Here is a 14,152-nt window from a genome sequence, read left to right as displayed (position 1 = left end):
TGCCTGGGCGGCTCAGTGGGTTAAGTGCCGAGCCTTGACTTCAGGTCAGGTCATGATCTCATAGTTTGTGAATCTGAGTCTTGTGTTGGGCTCAGTGCTGACAGCATGCAGCCTGCTTGGGATTCTCTCTCCCTTTCTGTCATGTCCCTCCCCTGTTCATTCATGCTCTCTCTTTCTCTCAAAATTAATTACTTAATTTTATAAAAAGCTGTGTACTTGAGATCCAGCAAATGCAAGTGTGTTTTTTCTAAAGTATTTGATGAACCATGGCAGAAGTTAGACTGCAAATGGAGCTATGCGAGTGTGTTTAATATCAATGTAGACATACAATTAGATGTGTGATCATATATGTGCAAATATATATGTAATTATATTTGAACAATGCTTTAAGGTGTCTTAAAAGTTTTACATATAATAATTATGCATTTTAAAAAGTTGAATTATGATTAGTATTCAAATTGGATCAATAACTAATGGTATATTTGTGCTGTCCCTATATGTCAAGCATATTAGACTATTCAGAAATAGTTTTGTCAGTTTACTTTCCTAACATTAAGGTTAGTTGTTGGTTCACTGGCCTATAGTTGGCTGCCTTGACTCTGAATCTTCATTTATTCAAGAGTAAATGAAACTGATTTTGAATATCCCAAATGATGGACAATATACTAATAGTACATATGTGTGCTCAATGTTCTATTCTAGGTCAGACTACTTTGGAAAGGTGGCGTTGGGAAGCATGGCTAAATAGGAAGAAAAAACAGTAATTTGTTAAGCTCTTTAGCTTGCAATCTCTCTTAATCTCCCTCTCACTTTCTCTTTCACACACATACACACATGCACACACACACACACTAACTCCATAAACTCTTTTGGAACTGCCAACCAATTTACTCCCTGTTCCTGACCTCAGCTTCCCTAGATTCTCTCTGAGTCCTGCTCATCTTACTTTGTCTTGTGAACACGGGTTATATTCAACTTTTATCAATCAATCTCTATTTAAATTAAATTACTTACTTAATGTTATTTTAAAGGCAGAAATGCTTCTTTCCTCCACAACTCCTGCTTAGGAATAACCCCATTATGATGGGCAAGGACAAAATAATCACTAATTTCCTCAAACAACACACTCTGAAGAACTTTTAAGTATTCATTACCTTCACACCAAGACTTGAATTATTTTCTAGAACCTCTAAAGTTTTCTTTATACGTGACTTACTTAATTTTATATTATTTTTACATATATTTTTATATGTAAATTTTATATTATTTTACGTATTTTTTCCCCACAAACATTGCATGTTCCTCATTTCCATCTCTATTTCACTCCTTCCTTCCCACTACAGCTTCTAGAATCAGCCAGAGTCTCTCACAGTACTTTCTCTTCGCAGTACCGATCAGGATGAACTACTGTATATGCATTAGTATACATCAAAACATTTTGGAAAATAATACAATTCTTTAAGTTGATGCTATTACTCACTATTCTTACCATATAGATTTTTTTTAGCTTTTTTATGTCCAACATTTTTTGCTGTATAAATCTCATCTTTTTTCTTTCTTATATTCAGAACTCCCCAGAACATTTTCTAGAAACCATGAGAAGCCTTGGCTTTAAGCGTAATTGGCAGAAGCATCTCATTAGATCCACACTCTGGGAGAAAAATGATTCAGTTTACAAAAGTGGAATCTGCCATGGTGGGTGCGCCAATAACGCCACGACCTCTGGTAGCCGTGCTTCACCTCTCAGTGTTCCCTTTAAAGAAGTAGATTGTGATCAACAGGGTTAAACAGAAGAATAATGCATTTGCTTTGGATATTGGCAGAAATACATTTCTGATTGGAGTCTAAAATCTCTAAAACTACCCAGTTCACTGACGAGTGACGTCATTCATGCCACATGGTATACAAATCCATATGCTATCAGTGCAAGGGACCTAAATTATTTTCTGTGAATCCGTATGGTGGCTCAATAAGTGCTGTAATACAGCAAAGATTTTAAACATGAAATGTCAAATATACTAATAGGCGTTTGTTCCCTGATCTTGTATTTTCCCTATTTTAACTGTTCATGATACCTAAATATTTTCAGGGCACTTTTCCTTTTTCCCTTAAAGAAATGCTTGACAAAAATAACCATGTTTATAACATGCTAAGTTTTTATCATCTTTATTTTTATCAAAAGAGTATGAGACAGTCTATGGATAACCCTGCAGGAGTCAAAAGCCTGTGGCAGGTTTTAGAGAATCATCTGCTGCCTCCTGAGCGAGGAGGATTTGTAGGACGGAGCTCAGGAAGTCGCCATGGCTTGGGGGCAAAGCAGGCTTTTGCAGATAAACCTTAAGTCTCAGATTCTACCTTTTGGAGCCAGATATCATTTTGTGGATTAATTAATACTTGTGAGGGCTTTGAGGATGAAAGGCATTGTAAGCATACAGTGTCTTCTTATTTTAAAACAAAGCACAGCCACTTTGAGGGAATAATTCTATTGATCCGGCTGTACTTTCCTTAAATTGCAAAAAATTTCCAAAAGCTCTTTAGGCTTTCAAAATTTTACTTAGTAAGATAAAATTAGGTTTCCTGAAATAACATCCTCCCAGATCTTCAAGTTACTAGTGTGTTAATAATATGTGATATAATTTAACAACTCTAATAGAAACCATCTCCTGTTATCATTGTTTCACCTGCCCTTCCTTTTGTCCGACAGAAGTGTCTTTATTAATTCCTGTATTTGTTGAGGCCATCCCTGTGCTCGGTGCTGTGATAAGTCTGGGGTATGCAATGACATGCTAAGTATTCATGTCCTGTCCTGGAGGAGCCTGCAATCCAGGAAAGGAGAGAAGTATTAAACAAGTAAAGGAAGACATCATTATTTAAATGCAAATTACAAAACCTACCATGGAAGCAGAAAAACAAATATCTATGAGAGAGGGGCTAACTTACCCTGGACTAGGTAATCATAAAAGCGTTCTTTGAAAGGGGCATTTAAGTTGAGATTGCAGGACACACAGAGTTTGTCAAGCAAAGAACTATATAGGTATGAACAGGAGGAACAGCAAGTGCAAAGGTCTGGAGGTCAGAACAAAGTTAAGTCCATTTAAAAAACTGCAAGAACACCACACTCACTAGAATATGGTGAACAAGGGAAATGGGCCAGGGGGGCGTAGGGAGAGGGGGACAGTGCTCAGGTGAAGAAGAGCCTTCAGGTGACGTTAAGGGGATTAGAAGCCATGAAAACATAGAAACGTCTCCTATCCACATTTGAATTTCATTGAACTCTAGCATAGAGAAAAGAACATACACAACAATAACAAGGCTATTAACATTGAGCAATGCTTTCTTCCTTACTGCCTAGACCAAAATTAGGTTATAACAAAACAATTGAATTATGCTAGTAAATTGCCCAGATGGGAACTGGGAAGGCCATTCCTTTCTGAACTCCAATGACAGGCAAAGAGAGAACAATGTATTTAAATCAAAGATACAATGAAATAGAATTTAGGGAAGAAGAAAGAAACTGAGGATGAGGAAGGAGAGGTGGGATACAGAAAGACTCTCAAAGACTGAAGAGAATTTTTGAGACACAAATTGATACCCTCACCAGCCCAATTCCCCAACAGAACCTGGGCTTTTTTGGTGGAGGCCAAATGAAGCACACTGGTGGAAAGATGAAAGGCTCAGGGAAAAACCATGGGAGTTCTTAAACCTCCAATAGCAGTTTTTTCAAGATGACATTTTGATGAGTTAGGGGTAAATAAATCAGAGACATGTGGGTAAAATTTCCCTTGAAATGCACAGGGGTTTAAAATGATGGAGAAAAGCATTTGGCAAAACAGAATATGTGCTTTGCCAAACCCAGCCTTTGAAAAACAGTTCAAGACATTCACCAGAAGCCCAAAGCCCAACATGTTCTCTCGTCCTCTGAGAAAGTGAGATGGGCAGGATGTCCATGAAAGCATTGCACAACATACACACTAATGGGTGTAAATAAGTGCAGTGAGCAACCATGCCTAACTCTGAGACCTGAAATCAAGACCAGCCTCTCTGAGAATTCTTCCTTGTTCTTTCCAGACACCGCTCATGTATGACAGAGAATATTTTTTCTTTGTTTTTCTTCTGCTCTCCTTTTCATGTAATCACTGTATCCAACTTGAATTTTGGTTTACCACTCTTTACAAGTATGCATACAGTAAATTATGTGTGTGGTGAGGCCAAAAACCATATTTCATTCTTGAGCCAAATGTAAAATAATTCTAAAATTAAGTGTTTATTTTTTTAATTAATGCTTTATATTATATATAGATAAGCTGGAATTTTAAGGTGATTTTTTCCTCTACTTTAGTTTCCATTCTTCTTTTAATTTTTTCTTTTTTTGAGAGAGAGAGCACATGAGTAAGGGAGAGAGGCAGAGAGAAAAAGAGAGAGAGAGAGAGGGAGAGAGAAAGAAAGAATCTTAAGAAGGTTCCATGGTTAGTGTGAAGCCTGATATGGGGTTTGATCCCACCACCCTGGGATCATGACCTTAGCTGAAATTCAAGAGTTGGACACTCAACCATTGAGCCACCCAGACATCCCTAATTTCCATTTTTAATGGATTGTGTTGCCTCCAAATCCATAAACATAGTCAGCTGATCTGATACTGCTTTAAAGCAAGAGCCAGTATAGCAATAATTGGAGACTGAGAAGAAAAATGTAGGCAGTAAGTCCCATAGAAGAAAATGGTCACAAGATGTGAACTGAAGACAATGTCACAAGAAAGAAAGCCAATGGAGATATATAGGATAAATACATATAGCATGGTGTTTATAGTTAATAATATTGTGGTATACAGTGAAAGTTTGCTAAGAGAGTAGATCTCAGGTATGCTCACTACAAGAAACTTTAAAGAAGGTAACTGTGTGAGGAGATAGGTATGATAATTAGCTGGATCATAGTAATAATCATTTCGCTATGCATATCAAAACATCATGCTGCACACTTTAAGTAAATTCAATTTTTATTTAAAAAATAAAAAAATAGTTAAAAAATAAAACCAATGGAAAGAACAAAGAAGTAAATTTCTGTGGGTAGTGGAGAAGTAGAGAGATTTAATAAAGAAAGAGAAGCAGCCCTGGGGGGTAAAATGATATAACCATATGTGCGTTTTTTTAATAGAAATCATTTAAGCAAACAAAATTATCAGCAAAATACTCTGATTTATAAAAAGTTCAGGAAAAAATGTAACAGGTTCCTTCCTATTAAATAGGAAAATACTGAAATGCTAAATCTGTTTGAAAGCTACAGTGGCTCAGGGTTGTGGTTATAAAGGGATGATGCTGAGTTATCATAGGGGAAGATTAGTCATCATACAGAAAGTTCCACAGGGTGGCACTACTTTAGAACTCAGTCCAGTTCAGGGCGGGGGCCTGCCTCAGCTTTGTGGATCTAGAAAACCTTTATTGATCAAAGGTCATGATCCCTTGGGACTGTCTCACAGTAGCCAAATTTGTAAGCTGATGTGTAACAATAACTCTGATTTGTAAATTTATAATGGGAGATACACTAATACTGATTGTGTAAGTCTCCATCTTATACCTCAGAGGACCTCAGAAGCTGAAATAGGGGTCAGAGACTGCCAGTGAACACAGAATCAGAACAAAGAGTAAAAGAACAATAACTTAACTACATCCAGAGAGCAAATATCGTAAGGCCTAAGGGCTGTGGGATTCTGGTGTTAAAAGTGAACCCCTTCTCATCAAAATCTGGGGAAAGCCTTTAGATTCAGTTCATTTCTATTCATACAGATGTATTTTCACAGAATTCTTGTGGTGGATTGGTGTAGATGAAAGCCCATTCTTTTCAAGTCTACTTCTTTTATCTGAGAACAACATGAAGTCTTCACATAATAAATTGCTGTGTCTGTACTTACGGTCACCGGCTGGTCTTTCTTCCACAATTGTTACCATTAATCAAAGGTTGTCTTCTGCTCTCCTGCCTTGTCTATAGCCTCCAACTTAGGTTGATAAACAGGTGCTATCTGGGTATCCCACAGTCATTCATTCTTCTCATCTGTATCTCAGCACAGTTGTGTCTGCTGAGTACTTCTTCAAGGCTAGCAGACTGGCTGGCATCCAATTCAGACAAATTGCTGATCTTCCCTGCCACTTAACATTAAAAAATAGGTTGTCAGGGGGACATTGGACAAATTTCTTAAGAAGCCAGATTCAGCCTCTAAAGACTGGTTGACACTTCTTAAGTATGCAAAGTTTAGGGGGTGCCTAAACCTAAAGGAATTTCAGTTGACCTGGAACTTGCCATATAACATCCTAAACTTAGACATAAAACTATACAGAATTTTGTAAATTACTAGATATAATACCATCTGAGCCTTAGATGACCAGCATACTCAGCTGTAATTTAAAGATTATCATCCCTTCAATCCATAAGGGTAACAGAGTAGAAACAAATCATTAGAATAATGAATATGGTACCATAGATACACCCACAGACAAAATACACAGCAATCTTCTGCTTGGCCTAATACTTCTTTCACCTCCTATGAGCCTTCCAGAATAACTGATCTCTAGTGCCTGAAACATGGCAAGGTATTTCAAAGTATCATGATAAGAAATAATAAAGAATGAAGTGTTGCTTATGGCAGGGAACTTAAAATAATGGTGTTTCCAGTGTAGGAAGACAGTGTTCTGTTCCAGGGCTTCTAGAAGCTGGCCTGAGTCACCGAGATGACTAAAGGGAGTGTGGTATCCATTCCGCAAAAGAGAGGAACATGAGTATTTTTGAATGTGAACTCACAAGCATATAAGTGTCGATAAGATTGAGTGTCCTATTAATCTTTATAGTCCCATTGTGAACAGAGAAGCTGGTATTAGAGGGGAAGAGGATGTTACTTACTGAAAATATGTTGAAAGAATGAATGAGCGTACATGAAGTATTGAAGAGGTAATTGAGGATGAACACTTGATCCCACAAATGGGAACATGTTCATGATGATTGTACATGTACATAACTACATGTAAATACATGTGGATATGTAAACAGACATATGGTAGTTGTAAGTGTAGTAAGAGTAGTAGGATGTAGTAGGATGATTATTAGCTACCTCTAATGACCTGACAGGCAGCCTAGACTTTGAAGATGATATAGGAGAAGAAAACTAATTTGCTAGTCACTCCTCTTCTTTCCTTTCTCTGGGACCTCTGGACGGTCATGCCTGGGAACTCTATTGCCTTGATTCAAGATCACGGGAACTGCTTCAGCCTGTTTGATGGCAATGATGTTACACTCATAGAGCCCTGACTTGAGAAATCCAGTCCCCGTCTCAATCTCAGGGTCCTGAGAAGGTCCCACAATGTCTGAAGAACCATTTCTTATGTATTCAGAGAGAGAGAATTTTAAAATATGTATCTCAAGCTGGCTTGTGTTTGGTTCTTCCTCAAAGAGTTATTAGTTTTTTTCTCTTTGAATTTGGATTTCTCTTCCCTTTTTAAAGAAATGATCATCAATAATACATTCTGGGCACTAAACATCCACCCACTGGTTTTTTAGTGAAAAATTTTTTGGGGAAAAGGCAATATTTTTAGTTGAGAATGCACGCATCAATTTTTATGATGGCTTGAGAGGTTTTGTAGTTTTTTGATAGATAAATTCAGACTTTTGGTAACTACTTTATTTTCATCAGAAGAAAGCTTTAATAAAACAATAAATTTTGTCTATGATTACACAACAAAATTTCTCAATATATATTACTAAAGAAAGGGACCATCTCTGTGACGCTAATTGCTACTGAAAACATCCTTCTTGCAAACATTTGTGGAAATAAGTAATGCCCAGAGTTAAACATTGAACTTATTACATGGGCTTTAGGGGGTAGACAAACAAAATTTTCTGGCACCGAGAAAAAAAGGACAGTGTACATAGAATAAAAGGTGGGAAAAACAAACAAATAGATGCATCCAAGTACAAAAAAGACACCACTGAACATCACGATTCTGAAAACTATCCAAGAGACCTCCATAGACTCTTTTAGACTGTAGAGAACATGCTGAAATAGAAGAAATTTTCTGCAAATGTAGATATGTGGGAAAAACTTTGCTATGGATCATTATTGGTATGTTCATCATTGTTATTAAAATGTATTCATCAAATATATTTTTAAAGGCAAGTACTGTGCTGTGTATTAGGAATTTTATAATGAACAATTAGAAGAAAAGATCTCACCTACATCAGAGTGAGTTTTATAAGTAGCCAATTCATGAACTGGTGAAATTTTAGTGTCTTGGGACAATTTATTTATCCCCAAGTGTCTCTTCCTTTCACCTATCCTATGCAGATGGATTTTTTTGACTTTTTCACTTTTCTATAAAGGTTTAAAAAAACACTAAAATAGTTACTCATGCATCCACTATGTTGTTTTACAATACTTATAATTGTGATTATTGGTGTCAGCAAGTACTGTAGTGCTGGGAATCGAAGTGTGAAAGGCGGAATCCCACAAAACACAGGTCCAGGTAAACCCCATACAGTTGTCTCCCTTTTTCCCAGTTTCATTTCCCATGGTTCCATTTTCCCATGGTCCATCGAGTCCGGAAGTAGATTATCCTTCTTCAGACATAGGTATCAATATGATAGCCAAATAAAGGTCAATAGTAGCCCAATGCTGTGTCACAACGCCTATGTCACTTATTTCACTTTGTCTCATCATGTAGGTATTTTATCACCTCACCTCATCACAAGAAGGGTGAGTACAGTGGAAGAGGGTATTTTGAGAGATACAGACCACATTCACATAACTTTTATCACAGTATATTATTATAATAATTATTTTATTTTATTATCAGCTGTTGTTAATCTTATTGTGCCTAATTTATAAATTCAACTTTATCTCAGACCTAGATGTATAGGAAAGAACATAGTATATATACAGTTCAGTGTGATCCATAATTTTAGGCATCCACTGGGTGTGTTGGCACATATCCCCTGCAGATCAGGGGGGACAATGTAAATGGACAACTACACTATGACCCAATAAGAGGTATGATAGTGATAATGGCAGAATGAAAATGGGTATTCAGGGCAGGGACACCTAAAAGAGATTCAGAGGAATCTTGGAAGGATCCTATAGAACAATACACAGATAAATTGCATTTTAAAGTAGATTAATTCACTTAGAAGTTTATGGAATAAGACATGGTAAGATGAAGTATTACAGTCAGGGGTAAAGAATACAGGGTGGAAATGGCGGAATGTATCCTTTGATATTAGGCAGGTGACTTCTAGAAGATTCTAACATGTAGTGTTGGGGAGAAGGTTATTGGCAATTCATCCAGAGTGAAAAGATGGAATACAGGGTGAGGACTTGATAGAGGGGTGTGTGGGACCAACAGAGGAAAATGGCAATGGGGTGCTCAGAAATTAAAATGTTTACTACAAACTTTGCTGGGAATCAACATATCACAATTAGCATTGTACATTCATCTACCCTAGAAGTCCACAAAAGCCTCTATGAAGTTGTAACAAATTGTTGAAACTCCTTTAAGAAACTTCCAGATATATTAGCAATGAAAGCGAATAAATACAAATGGGAAAGGAAGCAAACCCACAATATAGAAGAAGATAAGTGCTACTACAATGTGTCTTGGTGACTGAAGGAAATGCATGAAATGTCACTGTTTTAGGTGCCCCTTCATGGTTCAACTGGCTCCATTACTTGGTTCCATTGAATTCTTTTCACTTCCTGGCCTCAGCAGATATATGAGATAGTGGGGATTAAGTGTGAAAAAGAAGAACTTTTCTAAGGATGATCAGTAAAATAAGAACGACATTAAATTTGATTTTGTTTTACCATTTTTAATCAACTTTATAAGCAAGGGACTTCAATGCCCAGAAAGAAAAGTGACTAAAGGTGTATCACCACCTAATAAATCATTCACATTATTCTTTGCAATCTTTCTTTTGGATATTTTACAGCTTTTAATGATTATGATCTTTCAGGAACTTCCCATAAGCTATATATGCATTATTAATTTAGTTCTGTGACTGGAAACTTCCATCACCACAATGACTGTTGGAGAGCATAGGTTCATTCAAAATAATAATGCATAGGAGTTTGTCACAGTTTTAATGTATGCTTCTTCTTGCAGATGGTTGAAAAAGAAGGTTATCTTCAAAAAGCTAAAATTGCAGATGGAGGAAAGAAACTAAGGTAATAAAAGTTTCTTACTTCACTTCTACAGAACTGTGATAGTTCCCATCTCCTCAACTTGCGTCACTGCTGCTGTTTAGAAAGGAAGACCCTATGGTACAATTCTAGAATATTCCCCTCTGGTATTGCTATGATCAACATTTTAATGTAATTACAGTTTCTGGTAAAGCACTACATTCTATGTAAGTGCACATAGTAGTAAATGAAGTGCTCTTGTCCTCCTAGAAGTGGAAATCTTTTTTTTTTCTTTATTTTGAGAGCTGGGCAGGTGCAGGGAGAGAGGAAGAGAGACACGAGACTTGACCTAATTAACTGCTAGATCATAACCAGAACCAAAATCAAGCGTTGGACACTTAACCAACTGAGCCATATAGGCACCCCTGGAACTTGAATCTTTAAAAAAATGCAAATAAATAAGATAATGGGTCTTGATTTGGGGTTTAACAGATTAAGGGATGAGTGTTCTCTTTTTACAGTATAGAAAAATCTCCCTGCAATATATTGGGAGCATAATTTTTGAAGAATGGAGGATTTGTACTACAGTTACAACTCAGATAATATTCATTTGAGAAAGATACAAGGAAAGTAAAATCATCTGTCAAATGAAAAGTTGGACGTTGCCACATTTGGAGGTGAAATAAACAGAGTAAGCTGAGAGAAATCAGAAAAAGGAAATGAGAATCCCCCATGCAACAACAACAAATGCCTTGAAGGAAAAAATAACGTTGATAGAAAGGTAGAGAAGGATGCTAGACATTCTCTCTGTGTGGGATATTTAGAAATCATCTTTTCCTTTCTAGAATGTTTTCTATTTCTCATGTAGGTGCTATTGTATACTTAGCTTTGTGCTAGTTGATATGCAAGCTACAAAGATATGTAGAAGACGCTCAAATTGGGAGACAAAGCATTTACTTATGACTGTATTATTAACAGTTAAAACCATAAACGGTGAATGTACTAATTAGCTACACAATGGGACACTTGTTAATTGTATAATGCAATTCATTACTAGAATGGCACTCTGGCCAACAATAGACCATGAAGTATGCTTTTTTTTTGCTGCCTGTAATGAAGTATGTATATATTTATTTAAAAGGAGTAAAACTGGAGAAAACAATCATCCATAATTCTACTATTGCTTAAAATAGCTATTTCAATTTTAAAGAACAAGCTCTAATTTTTTGCTTATATTGTATTTTATTCTTGGATAGAAAACAGGGCCTTCCTTGAACCCTCTTCTATAGTTTCTCTGCAGTAACCCTGTAGCCACATTCCTTTGACGAGTCCAGGAAAGACATGAATAGGAAACAGTCAAATGCAAGGATGCTTTAAGACACTGGACATGTCCCCACCCCAGTGGATAATGGCTTTAGGAGTTGTATTGTGAAAGGGTGACAGGAGGACTTGTTGACTCATCCATCCTAGCGTCCTTTTCCTTGGACCTCACTCCCAAAGGCATCTGCTCATGGGCGTGATGCTGAGGGCAGCAATGGCTCTTCCCCGGATGAATAAGTCAAGGCCCTTTCTTACCTTCCCAGTTATGTGTGCACAGAGGCCAGAGAAAGGACAGAAAAGGACCTCAGACCTTGTCTAAGTTACTACTTCAGCTTTCACTGGGGCTTGGTAGGGGAGGGGAGGGGAGAGCTTTCCCTCAAGCCTCCTGCACAGAAGAGGAGGAGATGCTGATGAAAGGAATGCCAGAAAATAAAGATGATGCCCCACCAAAACAGTTTCATGGTGTTTTTGCCCTTAAACTGTCCTGATAAAATTTTTTTCTTAAAAGGTGATGTCAAGAAAATGCAGAGGGGCAGAACAAGGCCCTTTCTCTAATGAACTCCCATGAATACATTTTTTAGGCAGTTTCAATCAGTGTATATAGCATTTTGTATTTGTTTCATTTGTTGTTACTTTAATCAGTTTGCAAATCATTTTTGTGTTCTAGTTTAAATTCATATAAACATTAGCTTGTGCTCTGTTTTATTGTTATTTCAACCAGTTTGCATACAATTATGCATTCTTTCAGCTTTTTTTGTTTAAAGTTGTATACATTTCAGTTTCATTTTTTTTTTAACATCAGGTACACTGAACTGAGTTGGTTTTACTCTTCAGTGTGTGGCCTTTTATCATCATCAGTCTGAGCAAGACCCCTAACTGATTTTATTTTATTTTCAGTCTCCAATCCTCACTTCAATTGCCTGTAGAATATCTGTTCATCAAATCCACTCTCCATATAGTTATGTGGTTACATGTGTGGCATTCTAGCAAATGGCATGTAGTTGTGTGTCTGTAAATATGCTCTAAATTGCATAAGCCTTTTTGTGTTATAAACTTCGCTCTGTTTCTTATTACATTTATTCAATGTTAATGTTTGGACATGAATCTATATCTGTATATTTAAAATGAGTTCATTTCTTCCAACTACTGCCCATTTTATCATTGTGTAAATATATCAAATATTACTTAATTTCCCAGGAATGGACACCTAAATTGTCCCTAACTCCTTCCGTCCCAAACAACATTTCAAGAAAGCACACATATGTGTCCCCTTATGAACCTGCTAGGCGTTCTCCCTGGGGCCTGTACCAGGAGTGAGAGATTGCTTGGTGGTAAGATGCACACATTTATAAATCCATTGACTGCTGCTGCCAGGCTCCTTCCTGAATGAGTGCACCAGTTCGCACTCCTTCTGCAAAGCAGAAGGGAGCCTGTCCTGCCATCATCTCATCCCACAGCATTATATAACTCAGTTTTGCGAGTTGATGGCAATAGAATGTTACTGCATTTATTTTTATTCCTCTCATTGGCATTTCAGTTGAGCATCACTTCATCTATTTAGAGGTAGTCAGGTTCTGCCTTCTGAGAATTGCCCATGTTTCATTATTTTCTACTGGTCTGCTTACTTTATTTTTGAGAGAACTCCTAATATGCTCCAGGTAGTAATACCTGGTCAACTTTAGACTTTGAAATACCTCCTCCAAGTCTCTTACTGTCTATTTACCTTGCTGATCCAACTCCTTGGTGACCAAAAATCTTTAACTTTGATCCATATTGTTCCATAACTTTACTCTTTATTGTTTGTGGGATTTGGTTTTAATTTTTATTATGAATGCTTTACAAATTGAATAATGTAAACAGAGTCACCATGTTTAGTAATGTATACTATCCCACCAGGTTGATGGCACTGTAATACACCAAACCATTTCTACACCCCTCTTTATCTGAATTTTAAGTTAATTCCAGTCTTATACTAAAATAGATATAATTAGAGTAAAGCATGTCAATGTTTCTTTTATTTCTCAGAAGAAATACTAACCTTGGAATACTTGACTAAATCACATGACCTTTTTTTTTAATGCTGCATGTTGTCATATTGTTTGCCCAAAGTGTCCATATGTTTTGTAACTGGCCACAGAATGGTCAGTTTAATCATAACCTTGAAAGTTGTGTAGCTTTTATCCCTTTGAAAATTTAGTAACTATTAAATAGTATACCATAGTTTCTATAGTTTGTATTTTTAATATAAATGTTTTGTGATTCCCTTTCCCCATTTATTAAAGTGCTTTATATTTTGCTATACATTTTAGTGCATTAATAAGCAGAATTACTAAATGCATACTCTGTCCAGTACTTAGATGAATGCTCTACGAGTAATACTGAAACAATACTGTAAGATAGGCTATATTATTTTATTATTTTATCAGTTGTACAAATGGCGAAAAGTGGTCACTGGTATTAACCTCCCCTTCCTCCCAAAACTTACTGTATGTAAGGTAAGTGTCAGATTTTAGCCCTGTCCTCTGTGTGAAGTAGTTTGGTGTTTTCTCTCTTGCTAGAAACTTCTTGGGGTCAGGGAACAAAAACTGTCCTTTTATTTCATACCATCAACAGTCCTAAGGGCTTCAATGATCACTTAGCAAACATTATTTTATCACTCTCCATAAAGTTTTCTACTCA

General features: G+C 36.7%; 1 protein-coding gene across 6 annotated transcripts in view; it reads left to right on the top strand.

Annotated features, from left to right (window-relative positions):
* Nucleotides 1-14,152, top strand: part of ARHGAP15 (Rho GTPase activating protein 15) — a 599,315-nt gene that overhangs the window by 71,717 nt on the left and 513,446 nt on the right. For 5 of the 6 annotated variants that reach the window (XM_029934637.1, XM_029934641.1, XM_029934639.1 and 2 more), the window contains one exon: nt 10,137-10,198. In XM_029934637.1, the coding sequence (XP_029790497.1) occupies nt 10,137-10,198 (62 nt within the window). Of the gene's footprint in view, nt 1-8,702; nt 8,735-10,136; nt 10,199-14,152 lie in introns of all 6 variants that reach the window. The other variant, XM_029934642.1, reaches the window with a different exon arrangement.

The sequence above is a fragment of the Suricata suricatta genome, chromosome 3 (assembly GCF_006229205.1).
Source record: "Suricata suricatta isolate VVHF042 chromosome 3, meerkat_22Aug2017_6uvM2_HiC, whole genome shotgun sequence".
NCBI lineage: Eukaryota > Metazoa > Chordata > Mammalia > Carnivora > Herpestidae > Suricata > Suricata suricatta.
The sequence above is the reverse complement of the archived record's forward strand: the minus strand, read 5'-3'. Positions and strand labels throughout refer to the sequence as shown.